We start from the raw sequence: 16,041 nt of genomic DNA, 5'->3' as shown, positions 1-16,041 counted from the left end.
GGTTAGACAAAACCATTTTAAAATTAACAAAATCCAAATACTTTAACAATAAAGTTGAGTTGTGATCGAAAAAAATTCTCATATGTAGAATTTTGACTCTCAATAACAAATTTACAAAGAGAACAAAAACAAAGAAATTTAAGTGTATTTATCCCACACCCATATTGTGATGAGCAAAGTTTCCATCATGTAAATGAAAGCTTGATTTTCAATCTATTTTCTCTCAAATTTAAAATCAAATATATTTAGAAAAAATAAAAATTAGAGATAAATTTATTTAAAAAAACAATAAATGTGTTTATCTTACACCTATATATATCTTAAATGCATCAATTTAATAAACATAATCCTCGTATGGGAATTAGGTTTTACAAACACTCTATCAACCCTATCAGTGAGAAAAAATAAGATAAAAATATGTTTTATTAGCTTTTATAAACTTTGATTAATATTATTATATTTTTTCTTTACAAATATTTTATTAACCTTTTCAATTAAAAATAAATGAAATAAATAAATGGAATATTAACATGTTTTTTATATACATTTTGTTTAATAGTATTATATTTTTCTTTCCAAAAATTTATTTAGAAAACTTTTAAATATTTCTCTTTATTTCAAAGATGATATTAATATAAAGTAGATATCATAAACTCACTTATATCTAACTTTATAATAATATAAATAAAAATCTATGCAATGCACCAAACCATTAACAATACCTTCACAATAATAATACCAATTAATTGAAATAACTTTAAAATTAAAGAAGTGACATCTTTACACATAGATAAATTTATACAATATTTAAATATCTAAAAGAAAAAGAAAAGATTATCTCTTCAAAAACCCCATTTCCTTTTCCTTATTAATATTTGACTTTTCATCGAATCACTCCTCCTCTTTCTTTCTAAGTGTAACATATGCACTGAATATTTTCCTAATTTATCAGAGGTTAAGATAATTTTATGGTCGATCTAAGATGGAGCTCTGGAGGCGATTTGAAATTTTCTCCCGCGCTTGTCTGGTTCTGCGCTCCAGGCCCTGCTTGGCAGGGCTGCCGCCAGGCCCGTCGCCCCTCTCTCTCTGGCGCCCTTTGCTTTCAACCCCTCGGGCCTCCTGCCCGGTCCCGTGTTGGGGCCCATAGCCTCTGCTCTTGTCCCATCGGCCTTCTGTGCTGACTTCTCAGTTCTTGAATGGCTGGGAACGACCGCCCCCCTCCAGATCTAGAGAACTATGAGAAAATGTTTGCTTCGTTAATCCTTGACAATGCTACATCAAGAACTCGTCCTTCAGTGACAAAGTTTGTCAAGAAACTAGATGAAATCCCTGAGGTTTCTCTCCCTCCATCCCTGCCAAGGAAGTCAGCAATCACCCTCGCTGAAAGAGGTCTTGTAGGTCAGTTCACTGGTCTTTGGCCCTCTCCAAGATCAGTTCAAAAATGGGTGGAACGCAACTGGAACGCAATGACACAAGGGAAAATAGCCATCAGATTCTGTGGAAGGGGCTATTACACATTTCTTTTTGAAACAAAAGAGGACAGGAACCTCATATTCAGAAATGACCCTTATTTTATGGATTCAAGAGGCCTCTATCTGAACAGATGGACACCAGACTTCGATCCGGAAATGGACATCCCAAATGCAGTCCCGGTTTGGGTCCGTCTTCCACATCTGCCGCTCCATTGTTGGGGAGATGAATCAGTAAAGGCAATAGGGAATGCAGTTGGCAAATACATCGACAGATCTGAGCCAAGGGAGAACATGCATGCGTGTGCCAGGATTTGCGTAGAAGTAGATCTCGGGAAAGGCCTGCCGGAAGCTATCAAGATCAAGGTCGATCAATGGACGCACATCCAACAGCTGGACTACGAGCAGCTACCCTTCAAATGCAAGGTATGTCACGAATATGGACATTTCGCAAATAGATGTAGCAAGTCAAAATTAAATGAATCCATTGAAAATGAAGAATCTCTGGATGGCCCCTGGGAACAAATAAAAAAGAAAAAACCTTCCTCCACTCAAGGGCCGAGCTCTAAGCGCCCCCCCCCCCCCCCCCCCCCCGGAAATCCCCCCTCCTCCCCCTCCTCCTCCCACTAGCTCAGCCCCCTCCTTTCCCTCCTCCTCCAACCCCTTTGAATCTCTGGAAGTTGAAGACCCCATTCCCCCCCCCCTCCCCCCGTGACAACTCTTTAGCTGTCATCTCCTCCCCCTCGATCCCTCTGCCCTCTCCTCCCCCAACTATAGAGAGAATCCTCACTAGAAATAAATTGAAAGAAACCAGCCTTCCCTCAGATCCCCCGAGAAAGGCAGGTAGAAAGTCAAATAAAGAACTCAGAGATGAAGCAGCAGCGAAAGAGATGGCTACTGGAGCACAACAACCTATGGACTCCTATCTAGACAGGCAAAAAGGAAGCGGGGAAAAAACAAAGGAGAGGAGCGGGACTCATCCAAAAATTGGTAAATGATGATTCTGGTCTCTTGGAACTGTAGGGGGATGGGCTCCTCCTCAAAAACAAATGCAGTCCGTGACTTAATCAGGAGCAGCCAGACTTTTTCCTTATCCAGCAGACCAAAATCTCAGAACAAGATTTTCAAAAACAAGCCAAAAGATTCAAAAATTTTGAAGGTTACTCAACAGGTTCAGAAGGTGCCTCAGGAGGTATAGGAACACTTTGGAACAAGAATAAATGGGATCACATCAATCTCCAATCTTGTAATTGGTGGATAAGAACAGAACTCAAAAACAAAGTCTCTCAAGAAGTCTTCACCGTATACAACATCTATGCTCCAAACCATTATTAGGATAAAGCACTCTGCTGGGACTCTTTATCCTTAGATTTACAGTGCGCACATGACAGGAGCATAATTCTGGGAGGAGACTTGAATCTAATAAGAAATGTGGATGAAAAGCTTGGAGGAAACTTTCACGCGGATCCCTCAAGAGACTCGCTGGAGGCCATAGACCTATAATCTTATTGACATTCCCCCCTTCAATGGGAAATATACATGGAGTAACAAAAGAACCGGCTGCCACAATATCAAAGAGAGGTTAGATAGATTTCTCGTTCAGGAAAGAATCGCAGCAAGCTTCTCATCAATTAAGAGCAAAATTATTCAAGCTTCGGGTTCTGATCACAAACCTGTGGTGATGAATTTGGATAAAGGGAGAAACTTGGGGCCTCTCCCCTTCAAATACAATAAAATCTGGGATTTTAAAGAAGATTTCCGCACCCTCATACAAAAACAGTGGGCCAAGGAAGTATTTGGATCGCCTCATTACATCTGGGAAACCAAATTAAAATCTCTAAGGGTAGTCATCAAATAGTGGGCAAAGGAAAATGCTACTACGGAAAAGAGGAAAAAAGCAGATCTTTATACGCAGATGGAGCAGTGGAATCAGGAAAAGGAGAACAGCCAATACACAAATGAAGATATAATCCACGAAAATGAAATGTACAGGGAACTATATAGACAAAATAGAGCTGAGGAAGAGGAACAAAGGCAGAAATCGAGGTGCCTGTGGTTGAGGGCTAGAGACAAAAATACCTCTTTCTTCCACAACAACATAAAGCTCAGGCGCGCCGGAAATCAGATAGACAAAATAGTGGCAGAAGGAAAAGAGATCAGTGATCAAGAAGGAATTAAAGAGGCAGCTTTCAATCATTTTAAATCTCTTCTTACTGCAGCCCCCCAGCAGTCGGACAGCTCTGATTTTCTCAGCGTTGTCGAGAGTAAAATCACAGACTCTCAAAATAGAGATCTGGACCAGGACATCTCAGAAGAGGAAATTAGATTGGCAACCTTCAGTATGCAGCAGGATAAGGCCCCGGGCCCTGATGGTTTCACGGTCGCCTTCTTCCGAAATCATTGGGATACAATCAAAAAAGACTTTGTGCGGATGGTTAAAAATGTCTTCAAAAATTACAAGATGGGAGAAAACACCAAATCCTCACACCTCGCTCTCATCCCTAAGGACGTTAACCCCCTTTCCTTTGATCGCTTCCGGCCAATCTCCCTTTGTAATGTCTCTTACAAGATCGTCACCAAAATATTAGCCAATAGGCTCAAAAAGCTCCTTCCTCATCTAATCTCAGAGAATCAAGGGGGATTTGTTCCTCACAGGCAAATCACAGATAACGTCATCCTGATACAAGAAGCAATCCACAGCAGCATCAGCAGGAAAGAACGAGGCATGATAATCAAACTAGACATGGCAAACGCTTTTGACAGAGTTGATCACCACTTCCTAACAGCAGTCCTCAAAAAATTCGGGATCTCAAAAAATTTTATAAGCATCATCATAGGATGTATCTCCAATCCCTGGACTGCTCCCCTGATCAATGGCCGTCCAAGCAGGTACTTTAGAAGCACCAGGGGACTGAGGCAAGGCTGCCCTCTCTCTCCCTTCTTATACATCATTATGGCGGAAACTTTGAGCATTCACTTAGAAAATCTTCGCAACCAAAAGGAGATCACTAGAATTGGTATAGAAAGAGGGACTAAAGAAATTAACCATTCGCTCTTTGCGGATGACACCCTACTCATTGGGGGAGCCTCAAGTCTAATGGAAAAAAGATTCAAGAAAGTCTTGGATGCCTTCCTAGTAGCCTCAGGAGGGATGCTGAATAACAAAAAATGCAAGATTTATACCTGGAATGTCTCTGACCAAATCAGGCAAAGAATCTCCTTGATATTGGACATCCCAATGCAAAGGAATTGGATTTACTTCTCTTATCTAGGTCTGCCTTTAGCCAAAGAAACAGTCAAGGCTGAGATTTGGGCCAAACATATAGAAAAGATGAGAGGTCTCCTTCAAAGCTGGGGAGTGTCTTGGCTAAATTTGGCTGGTAGATCGACCCTTATAAAGGCTATCCTCTCTGCTCTCCCCATCTATCAATATGCAGTCACTTTGGCTCCTGCCAGTATTCATAAGCATATGGAACTAATTATGAGAAGCTTCCTCTGGCAGGGAGGAAAGCAAGAGTCTAAAAAATTCAGCCTTGTCAAATGCGATCAAGTAATTCTTCCATACGAAAAGGGAGGCCTAGCCATAAAAATCCCGAGCCTCTCCAACCGTGCTATGGGTTTTAAGCTGATCTGGAGAATCCTTATTGGCAAAGGCTCTTGGTGGGTGGAGGTCTTGAAAAGAAAATATCTTAATGGATCGAACTCTAATCTCCTCTTTGAAACAATAGCTGAAAGTCCTTGCACCCCTGTTTGGAAGCTCATTAAAAAAGTTCTCCCACAATTCAGAGATAACATTTCCAAAGTGCCTGGAAACGGTAAGGATGTAAATATCTGGACTGATAGAATCATGGGTGCCAAACCAAGAAACCTCCTCCAAGACCTCAGACCTCTGCAAATTTGGATGGAAGCTAAAAATTTAATCTCCTTGTATGATATCTCAATATGGGACCACAACATCTGGCAGGATTGGAAGGACCTCCAAATTCCCAATGAACTCAGAGATCATTGGTCCAATCTTAAGGTCTCTCTCACAGGCTCCTCCCCCACCAACATAGGGGCTGAAGATAGGTACATCTGGGATCCTAGCGGAGGAAAATTCACTGTCAAAGAGGGATACAAATTTCTCCAGGCATCCACTTCAACAGTCAAATGGAACCTCTACACAACTGTTTGGAAATCAGAGTGCATACCAAAGATCAAACACTTCAATTGGACTCTCCTTAAAGGCAAGATTCTCACAGCTGAGAACCTTAGGAAAAGAGGGATTTCGGGCCCCTCAATATGCTGCTTCTGTCGTGCTGAGGAGGAAAGTAGTCATCATCTTTTCTTCCACTGTCCTCTCGCCCAAAGCTGCTGGACTCAGATTATCAGACCAATGGAAATTGGAGAGACTTTTGACCAGCTCTCCTCTCTCCAAAAAAATTGGGCAAAATGTTATCCTTTTCCTAAGAAAGGCAAAAACAACATCATCCGCTTGTGGAAATGCATCCCAGCTACTCTCAGTTGGAAAATCTGGCTAGCTAGGAATAACTGTATTTTCAATAACAAGAAGCCAAACCCAGCCCGCATACTGGAAAAAACTACAACGCTCATCTCTGAAACAATAAGTGCTAACTCCGTTGCTCCCCCAGATCAATCAAGTTGGCACAAAGAAGAGACTGATTGGTACAACAAATTCTGCATCAGTTATAGCAATAACCATCAAGCTCAACCCAAAGCATACACGAGAAGGATTCACTGGAAGCTCAGAGGCACCAAGGAAGAAGTAAGTCAATGGATTCTAGACCAGAATCGCCCCACTCTGCATTTTGACGGAGCCTCTAAAAACAACCCGGGGGAAGCTGGAGTAGGGGGTATTATAAAGGACAATCAAGGCAAAATTCTTGTAAGTTATGAATGGGGATTGGGCCAAATGTCCAATAATATGGCAGAAGCTTACAGCCTTCTACTAGGCACCATCATCCTAAAACGGTTGAGAATTAGGAATCCAATCATACTCGGAGACTCGGCCATCGTTATTGCAGCTTTGGTGTGAGGGACAGAATTCAAAAAAGCGGCCCTCAATAATGTAAAGCTCAGGATTGCGGACAACATCAGAAATATGGGGGACACGACTTTCAAACATGTCCTAAGAGACAAAAACACAGAAGCGGACTACTATGCCACCAAGGCCTCCAACAGACAGAATGGACAAGTTCGGGAAAATGACTCCATCTATGAAAAATCAATCCCGTAGTTGGCTTAGCTGCCTTTCAAATCCTCTGACTAGTCATATCAGTATGTCTCCGATCCCAAGTCTCATCATTCTCCATATATCCTCTTGTGCTCTCTGGCCAAATTCAGACAAGTCGCACGTAGTCTGCCACATCTCGGACTTCGATCCTTCCTTCTCCTCATTTGCCACTCAATCAATCTGGATTGATTACAGGACCTTGACCCCTCAGACCTCTCGTGACTCTCTCACGCAGAAATTAGGTAGGAGTCCTTTCAAAATCCCCATAGACTGCATCAAATATCCTAAGTATGATCCCAAGCCCGGCCAGATCTTTGAGTATACTTCGTCCTCTCTACTTGCTCAGCCTACCTCTCCGCTTTATATATCTCCGAACCTCTCCCTCTATGCGCATATCAGAATCTCACTCTTTTACTCGCAGGAGAGTAAAGGTCCAGTCTTTGGTATCCAGCACCAGGAGTTCTGTAGCAAGCGTGGCCGCCATCAGTCCAGCACAGTCGTGAGGCCGCCTCCAAAAGCCTCCAGGGGTATCTTCTGCAATCTCCAAGCTCTGTTTCTGTTCCTTGCTTACAAGAGGTCCTTTACTTCGGTAAATCACAGTGCTTGGTCGTTATTCATCTGCGTGGTCTCTTCTCTGGTCTGTGCCCGCCTCCAGTCATTCTCCTCATATTCTTCCTATCTCCCTCTCCCTCTTTACTCCCCTAGATTCTTCTCCCTGTTCCTATGTTGCATCCCCTCCCCAAAAAGCACTCCTGATATGGCTGTGAATCCGGAAAACGGAGAGCATGCTGAGAATCCTCTGGACCGAGTGATCGCAAATAGTAGTTGTGCGTTATGTAAAGCCCATTGCTTTATGATAGCAAGGTTCGTCAAGCATTTCAATGAGCTCAAAGAGAAATATCAAGCAGATAGAAGATCAAAGAGAAAGAAGTTGGAAAAACATAGAGCAGAGATAGAAAGTTTAAAGGAAAAATGTAACCACATGGAGGAAGCAATCGCTCACATCAAATCTATCACTCAGAGTATGCAAGCCGAGACCTCAACGAAAGCTAGTGTAAAGAAAGAACCTCAGATTGATGACTCTGTTAACCAGCTTTAGCAATCTGTCTTATGGCTTGTAAATTTTGTCTTCTTGCAGGCCTGTTTGTACGGCTATATAGCCGTTTTCTTTTTCAATCTGTTCTTCTCAAGTTTTCCACCAAGAAGTCAGGGTCTGCGAACCCTTTTTGGACTTCTCCTTCTCCATTTCTTCTTACATATGTAACAGGACTTGGCTCCTTGTAGTTTTTTATAATATATAAGTACCCGATCTCGTTAAAAAAATATATATTTGACTTTTCATCTTTAAAAAAAAACTTGTGCCATTATTATATCCTCTCCCCATATTTTCTCCTAATTACCTAATGTTTTTCTTACTTTTAATGCAAATAAAAAATTACAGCAATGGTAAAAAAATAAATTTATATTTACCTAATTTATATTTCATTATAAAAACATAATTTTCATAAATAATAGAAATTCTCTTTTTTTTCCCTCTGGAAAAATCCGTAATTTTCATTAATATAGAGAAAATTACATATTGTAAATGTTGTTGCATATGCTATAATCTAAGTCATCCATGTACTAACATGAGGGACTCTGAGCTGTCCAGATACACCACGCAGGGCGATCTGCCTAAAAAAACAAACAGTTGTTTAATAACTATTATGTGTCTGTATAAGCCTGTACATAGGCCACGCAGGGCCCCTTCAAGTATAGTATCTCAAAAATATCTGTTAAAGTAACATAAAAAAGATTTCAAAAATTTTAGTTTTTACAGTTCTTTACAAAAAACATTTGTAGTTCAAGGACCAAGGTCCCCCTGATAATGCTGATCTATATAAGGCCGATGATAATAGCGGAATTCATCAATCCCCCTCTGCTCTTGTATCACCCATTCTCCTCTGGGTAATGACACGGCCTCCTTGGATAGTTGGTCAGCGTTGCAGTTATGCTCCCTGTAAATGTGATTACAAGAGATATTGTTAAATTCTGCCTTGAAAATATTCACTTCATTTAATATGTTGCTGAGTGTGTGTATGTGACAAACAGATATGCTATTGAACCAGTTAATAATAATCTTTGAGTCCCCAAATATATTTAGATTGAAGCACTGATGTCCCAAGGAGAAATGCAATAAGTGACGGAGGGTAATGAGTTCCACGAAATTATTGGTGCTAGCTCCTAATCCCATCTTTACTTTGTAGAAATGTTGTTCATTTATGTAAAGAATGAAGCCACCTCCACAACCCTGTTGATTTGCAGCCCCATCAAAGAACGCCCGGGGGGTAGTTTTGTCAATGCTGGGAGGTGGGTGAGTGCAGCGCTCTCTAGGAGGTGTAGGATCTGGCAATTCGTTATATGCAGAGATTATGCCAACCTCAATGTGCAGCCAACACACAACTTTATTATCAAATATGTATTGGTTTCGAGCCTGCCAAATGTACCAGCTGACAAGCAAGGGGAGGCTCTAAAGTTTAGGTCCCTTGTGTCTGCCAGACCAGTCATCCCATGCGCTGCATAGATCATTGCCAGTCCATAACCCAGCGGAACGGATAGATGAGGATATACTCCGCCAAAGAGATTGTAATGTAGTGCAGAGTAAGAAAAGATGTTCCGTGGATTTCGATTCACATTTAGACATAATACACCAGGTATGCCCATATATAGCTCTGTGAGCTAGATGCTCCCCCGTGGGCACTATGTCTCTAAGAATGCACCAGAAGAATAGTCTGGTGCGCGGAGGTGCAGTAAGCTTCCAAATGTATCTCCACCAATTCAATGTCTGTTCTGGTTTTTTGTGCTGTATCAGTGAACTGTACCCTGACTTTGGGGAATATATACCATTTTCTGCCGGACACCAAACTAATTCGTCAGGTCCCTCTTTTATCCTTATGTGAGATTTCAATAATGTTGTGATGTATTCATGCCATTCCTGGTGCCATCGGGGAGGAAGGTCGAGCTGCTGTGTAGATTTCCATGCTTGTGAAAAAATATCTGAATTTTGTTGGTCTGCAATGTGCGAGAAAACCCTGATCTCATGTGCATGAAGATACATGATGAGGTATCTAGAAAGTAAGTGTCTTCCTCCACTACCAATCCACGGATCCAGCCCCATCCTACCCAGGGAGCCATCATTGATTCGCCACACCAGATTGTCTCTTATATGGGGAAGGGAGTGGAGCAATGCCTTCCATACAGATGAGCTGCCCGTCGACGGCAAAATAGGTAGACGAACCCAGTCCAACATGTTCTGTGGCCAGATATATTTATGATATGAGATATTAGTCCATAGATTCTGACCAGTCAACAAGGTCCAGCCCATTTTAGCAGCTAGGGCTTGTGCGAAAAGGGGAAGGTCTTTCAGTCCCCATCCTTCCCATTTCTTTGGCATTGCAATCTTTTGCCAGCTGATCCAGGCAAATAATATTTTATCCTGATTCCCGTTCCAGAGATATCTGTTGCATAATTGTTTCAGTCGGGATAGGATATTCCTGGGGATCCATGCAAGTGCCATCCAGTAAACCGGTGTTGCTTCCAGGACCGATTTGATAAGCACCAATCTGCCCGCCTTGGATAAATATCTATAACTCCAGATGGACAGTCTCTTCTCCAATTTTGTAACAAGCCAGACCCAATCTGCAATTCTCTGGCAGGTGGGTTTAAGCCAAAAACCCAGATATTTGAGACCTCTATCCAAGGGGTGGATACTGTAGGGAAAGACCTGATGAGCAAATTTGGATTCATGAATAGAGGTACGTGTAAAGGTGATGGTGGATTTGGATTGGTTAGCAAACATCCCAGTAGCGGACAAGAAGAGGAGGAGTATCTTGGAAAAGGATCTGGAATCCCGAATGATGCCATCAAGCAGAATAAGCACATCGTCCACAAATAGGAGGTGTGTAAGAAAGCAATCCTCTATAATCTTGAGTCCGCAAATATCTCCATCCCTCTTGGCTGATGAAATTAAGTGACTTAGACCCTCCATGAAAATAAGAAAAAGAAGTGGGGATAAAGGGCAGCCCTACCTAATCCCCCTTTCAGAGTGAAAGAAGTGAGAGGCTGAGCCATTAATGAGGACACTGAAGGTAGGTGTGGTAATGCAAGCCATAATCCAAGTAATGTAATTGTGAGGGAAACCCAAGCGAATAAGAAGCATTTTAATATAAAGCCAGCTGACTCAGTCAAATGCTTTGGACAAGTCAATCTTGAGAATGATGCTTTTTAGATGCTTGGTCCAGATAGAGTGGATGGCTTCCTGAGCTGATCCGATGGCTTCATGGATCTATCTGGATTCGAGGAAGGCAAATTATTGAGGGGCAATATGCCTGGAGAGAATCTGCCTGAGACGGTTGCAATAATCTTAGAAATAATCTTATATAGGCAGTTGCACAAGGAAATAGGCCTATAATCATCAAAAGAGGATGGAGAATCGGACTTTGGGATAAGGGCAATGAAGGTCGAATTGATGGCATGGTATAGGGATCCCGAAGTTCTGCTCTCCTCCACCACTTTCAATAGGTCCTGCCCCAGGATCTCATAAAAAGCCAGATAGAATTCGATGGTCCAGCCATCCGGGCCTGGACTCTTATCCTTTTTGAACCATTTTAACGTGCCTTCAAGTTCACCGGAAGTGACCGGTGCGAAGAGCTCTTCTGCATCATCCTCATTAACAAACCTTGGAAAATGTCCCGCCACATTTATAATATCAAGAAGATTTGCTTCACGAGGGAATTTGTAAAGGTTCCTGAAATGTGTAGTGCCAAGGTGGGCTAGCTTGTTGAAAGTGTCAGCAAAGCCTCCCTCAGGCAAAGGAAGATTCCAAATGGTATTAGATACCTTTCGTCCCTTGGCATAGTTTTCAAAGAACTTAGTATTATCGTCCCCAGCTTTTAACCATATAGCTCTACTCCTCAACCTCTAGGATTCCTTGCGCTCCTTTAGAATGTTGGCCTTCTGATTTTCTAGCTCAATCAATCAGATCTTATCATCCGCAGAGATGAATCCCAAACTTCGATCATCAAGTAATGAGCTCAGCTCAGATTCAATATGAGTGAGCTGTGAGGTTTCCCGAGAGTGTTTATCCCTGGCCCAATTAATAGAGAGATGTTTAATCTCATAGAGATTATTGCAGAAACCTTTAGCGAAGGACTCTGCTCAATTAATGGGGTTTTCTATCCAGAAATCAGAGACCATCTTGATGTAAGCAGGGTCTCTCAGCCAGACGTGGTTGAATTTGAAAGGAGATTTCGGCTTTTTGAATGGCCCCTGGATTTCCAGATATATAGGTGAATGATCCGATATGCCCCCCGAACCCACCCATTGCTTGTAGTGATGCAGTTGCTGTAAGAGCGGACCTTTCATTAAAAATCTGTCAAGTCTATGAGCCAGTGCTGCATCACCCACCCTTCTGTTTCTCCAGGTGGGTAGAGGTTTGTGCATGGGGACATCAATAAAATTGGTCTGTTCCAGCAGATTTGTCATATGGTCAGTGATAGCATCTATTTGAGCTGCAGACCCCCATGATTCTCTAAACCCCAAAGAAAAGTTTAGATCCCCTCCAATAATAGTATGATCAGAGTCCAGAAGAGAGTGGTTTAATAAATGCTGCCAAAATTGTTCTCTTTGTAGACAGGGTCCATATACATTCACTATCCGAAGAATCATGCCAAGATCAGTAAAGAATATATCTAGTCCCAAGAATCCCAAACCCCCCCAAGATGCATCAACCCGGATGGTTCGAGGGTTGTATCCTATAGCCAGTCCCCCAGATCTCCCTGCAGCATCTAGGGCGACAGAAGTCCAGCTTGGGATCATAGATTGAAGGGAGTGGGAGATATGATCAGCCATACCAAGAGTTTCTTGAAGCAGGATAATGTCAATCGGTTCTATCTCGATGAGCCTTCTCAAGGCTAGTTTCTTGGAGGCACTAGCCAAGCCCCTGCAATTGAAAGACAAACACTTCATGGAGGGACACCACGCGGGGTATTTCCTACTCTAAGGACCCCATCAATAGTGGATTGACGACTAGAGGTGACCTCCGCCCTGGCTCTCTTAATGGCCTTGGAGAGATTTGACTTCCTACCCCTGGATGATAGGGGTATGGCTCCAGGCAAAGTAAGACCTAGACTAGTCTGACGGACCGGGAAATCCTTGGAGTGGGATCTGGAGCGAAGGAAGTATTGGTGAGGGGGTGAAACCCCGGAGGATGACGGTGAGACAGAAGATGTAGAAGGTGAGGACAATGAGGGGGCAGTAGTGACAATGAGAGGAGGGGAAGACATGATAAATTGAGCCATTGATGTCTAAACCGATGAGGTAGCCACAGATGAGGTAAAATCAAAAGATGCGAGAGGAGGGTTCAGAGAAATACCCGAATCTATCGCGGCTTCAGCAGCAGAACGAGCCTTGGTCAGCGGCGGCGAATGTTGTCTGTGTCATGTATCCACTATCTTGGTGATAGGAGAGATAATCGCAGGTGAAGGACCCAAGGGCGAGAGCCGACCGGAGAATTTACCCAGGAAGGTGCAGGGGTAATCTTAGGTGAGTCCTCTGATTTCCGGTTAAGAGGGCAGTCTTTGAAGAGATGTCCCACCTTGTGACATCGTCTGCAGTGAAACGGAACCCCTTCGTAGTCGAAGATCTGGACCCTGATGTACTTCCCCCACTGTAGAGTAATCTTTTCCTCCAGGCCCTCACGAGTATCCAAGTGGACCAAAATGCGTGCAAGGGTTCTGTTTTTCGACTCCACAAAAGTACGGTCATGATCTAAATATATACCCAGAGCATTTCCAATCCTGATAAAGACCTCCTCACACCAGAACTGTAATGGAAGTCCTGGCAAGCGTACCCAAAGCGGTCCAGCCCCAATTTGTTCGCATTCAAGGTCGAATAAAGGGCTCCACCGCTTGAGAAGGACCGGGGCCATATCGATGTGCCAGTACCTAGCCAGTACCAAATCCGTGTAGTTTTCCTTTGCAAAATGTAGGGAGAACCAACCTCTGGGCAATACATGGACTTCTGGCAGTTCTTTTAGCAACCCTCCCCAAATCTCCTTAACCCACTAAGTCAGCCTGTTGGCTGAATACGCCCGACCATGCACATGTCCAACCAGCACAGTGCATGCCATGATAGCAAATTCACCAACAGTCGAGGTCTCACCGAATCTGATGGTGATATCCTTTGAGGTCGCCTTGACGCACTTAGACTTCCTTTTGCTGGTGCGAGGAGCCGATGGGTGGTCCACCAAAGGGTTTGGGACGCCTTCCGGAGGGTTGTGTTTTGCAGGTCTAACCTTAACCACAGGGGTCTTGAAACACCCAAACGGTCGGGCTCCCAAGCAGGGGGTATGTGCCACAGCTGTAACCGGGATGTCCATAGGGGGAACAGTGAAAAATGATGAATGAGGATCGAAGGAGGGCAAGGGTGGGGTATGCGAGGATAAAATGTGGAGGGTGCTCGGTGGAAGAGGAGGGACTTCGAAGCCCGGTGAATCAACAAAATGCGACCCGGTGGGGGGGGGGGGAATAGAGCAATGCCGAGGTAAAGAGACGACAGGCGAGGAAATGGGCGGATCTAGGGCAGACAGCGAAATAGAGGTATCAATCGGCGGTGTGAGAGTGAAACTAGGGTTCCCAAAAATAACGATGTCCGGGTAGGTCTCCTCGCAATAATCCACCTCTTCAACCTTCATATTGTCCCCCATATTCCAGCCAGAGGTCAATAACTGAAAGTGACGGGTGTGAGAACGGAAATGGCAGGGTAAATAGTGAGCGGCGTCGGAACAGGAACGACAGTCTGCAATAAACTGTAAAAACCTAGGGTTTTACCCTAGACCTGCACGGACGACCTCCATCTCGCCTCCGCTTCCTCTTCTTCTCATTAACTCCCAAAATCCACAAAGTTCTAATAATAGAAATTCTCATGTCTTAACATTTGGAAGAACCAATTCACCAAGATTTAAATAAGAGATAAAATGATTTTTCAGAATACCGTCGTGTTGTTGGTAAGGAAAAGCCCTATCATGTGAATATCAATCGTTGGTATAATAAAAATAATGATTATAATAGCGATAAATAGAACTATTTAAAGCTGAATCAAAAGATATTATCACCATTAAAAATATATTATAATAAAATGAGAAAAAAGAAATCAATAAAAGCTCAAAAATAAATAAGTGATAAAAAAATATATGTAAGGGAATGAAATATTATATATAATATCTTCTAGTTTTATTTTTATTTTTATGCTCTAGTGATTATTTTAAATAATTATTGAAAATTAATATTATTTGAATAATATTATTATTAGAAAAATAGAAGAGAGCTAAAAGATTATACACACAACAAATCATATATTATTTTTATTGATTATATAAGTCAATTATATAAATAAGAATTAGATCATGGACTTTTAGATGATAAGATTCGATAAAGGTAGATCTATGACTCATAGACAACTCGCACACATATATAAATAACAACTTCTAGATTGACTCCTCGGAATTCACAATTACAACTCATACACATGGTAAACAACCACATCTAGAATAACACCTCAGAATACTCATTAACAACTTGTAATACACATGGAACACATGACATGGAAACATTACTTCCAACACCCTCCCTTAATGCTTACATGAAACATATATTACAATAACAATATGATATATGTTTGGTTGGTCTTCATTTTGTCATCATCAACACTCAAATTGACTCTGGAATCTCACAAACTCCGCTCTTTCACCACCACATCTTTGAGATGTCACTTGACATCCATTTAAAATGTAACCGCCTTTGACCATTGTTGATGAACATTTCAAGATCAACAATATTGACACCTCGGCTCATCGGGGTTTCCGCAACATGAGTCGTCAAGTAATGAACCATCCTATGGACCAACCACCATCTGTCAGATATTTCACTTTCGGTTATCTATCAGTTGCTAGGATGGAGGTTTTGATACTGAATGTGTTCAAAAGTTGATCAAACAACTTGACCTTACACAATAATTGATGTTTTGGACACCGAGGCTTCTAGTTTAAGAACCACCAACCCTTTTTTATAACCATGATTGAAACATTTCACAACTACAAACTCAATAATCATCAAACTATCAGTTGTCATTTAGGCATAAACAAGTCACCATGTCCCTCCTTAGCACAAGTCAAAAGTTGTTCATCTGGTTCAATCTTTTTCTTGGAGCTTTCTCATCTTCACAAAGCAGCATTTGTTAGAGTAGTCAATTCCAACAAACTTACACTCACATATTGAGCTGACCAGATTCAATATGTTTTAA

The 16,041-nt window shown here is 42.2% G+C and overlaps 1 protein-coding gene across 1 annotated transcript; it reads left to right on the top strand.

Moving 5' to 3' along the window:
* Positions 1-3,384: 3,384 nt before the first annotated feature.
* LOC149252613 (uncharacterized) lies at positions 3,385-6,504 on the top strand. The gene has a single exon (XM_089454209.1). It carries the CDS (start codon positions 3,385-3,387, stop codon positions 6,502-6,504), a length of 3,120 nt encoding a protein of 1,039 aa, XP_089310335.1.
* Positions 6,505-16,041: the final 9,537 nt, after the last annotated feature.

This window comes from Pinus tabuliformis, chromosome 7 (assembly GCF_031772625.1).
Source record: "Pinus tabuliformis cultivar Carrire ecotype Pingquan chromosome 7, CPIR1, whole genome shotgun sequence".
Lineage (NCBI taxonomy): Eukaryota > Viridiplantae > Streptophyta > Pinopsida > Pinales > Pinaceae > Pinus > Pinus tabuliformis.
Note: the sequence above shows the minus strand (reverse complement) of the source record. Positions and strands in the feature narration are given on the sequence as shown.

What these genes read in the sequence shown, in the direction of transcription:
- LOC149252613 (XM_089454209.1), top strand. Translation starts at nt 3,385, where the DNA reads ATGGAGCAGTGGAATCAGGAAAAGGAGAACAGCCAATACACAAATGAA.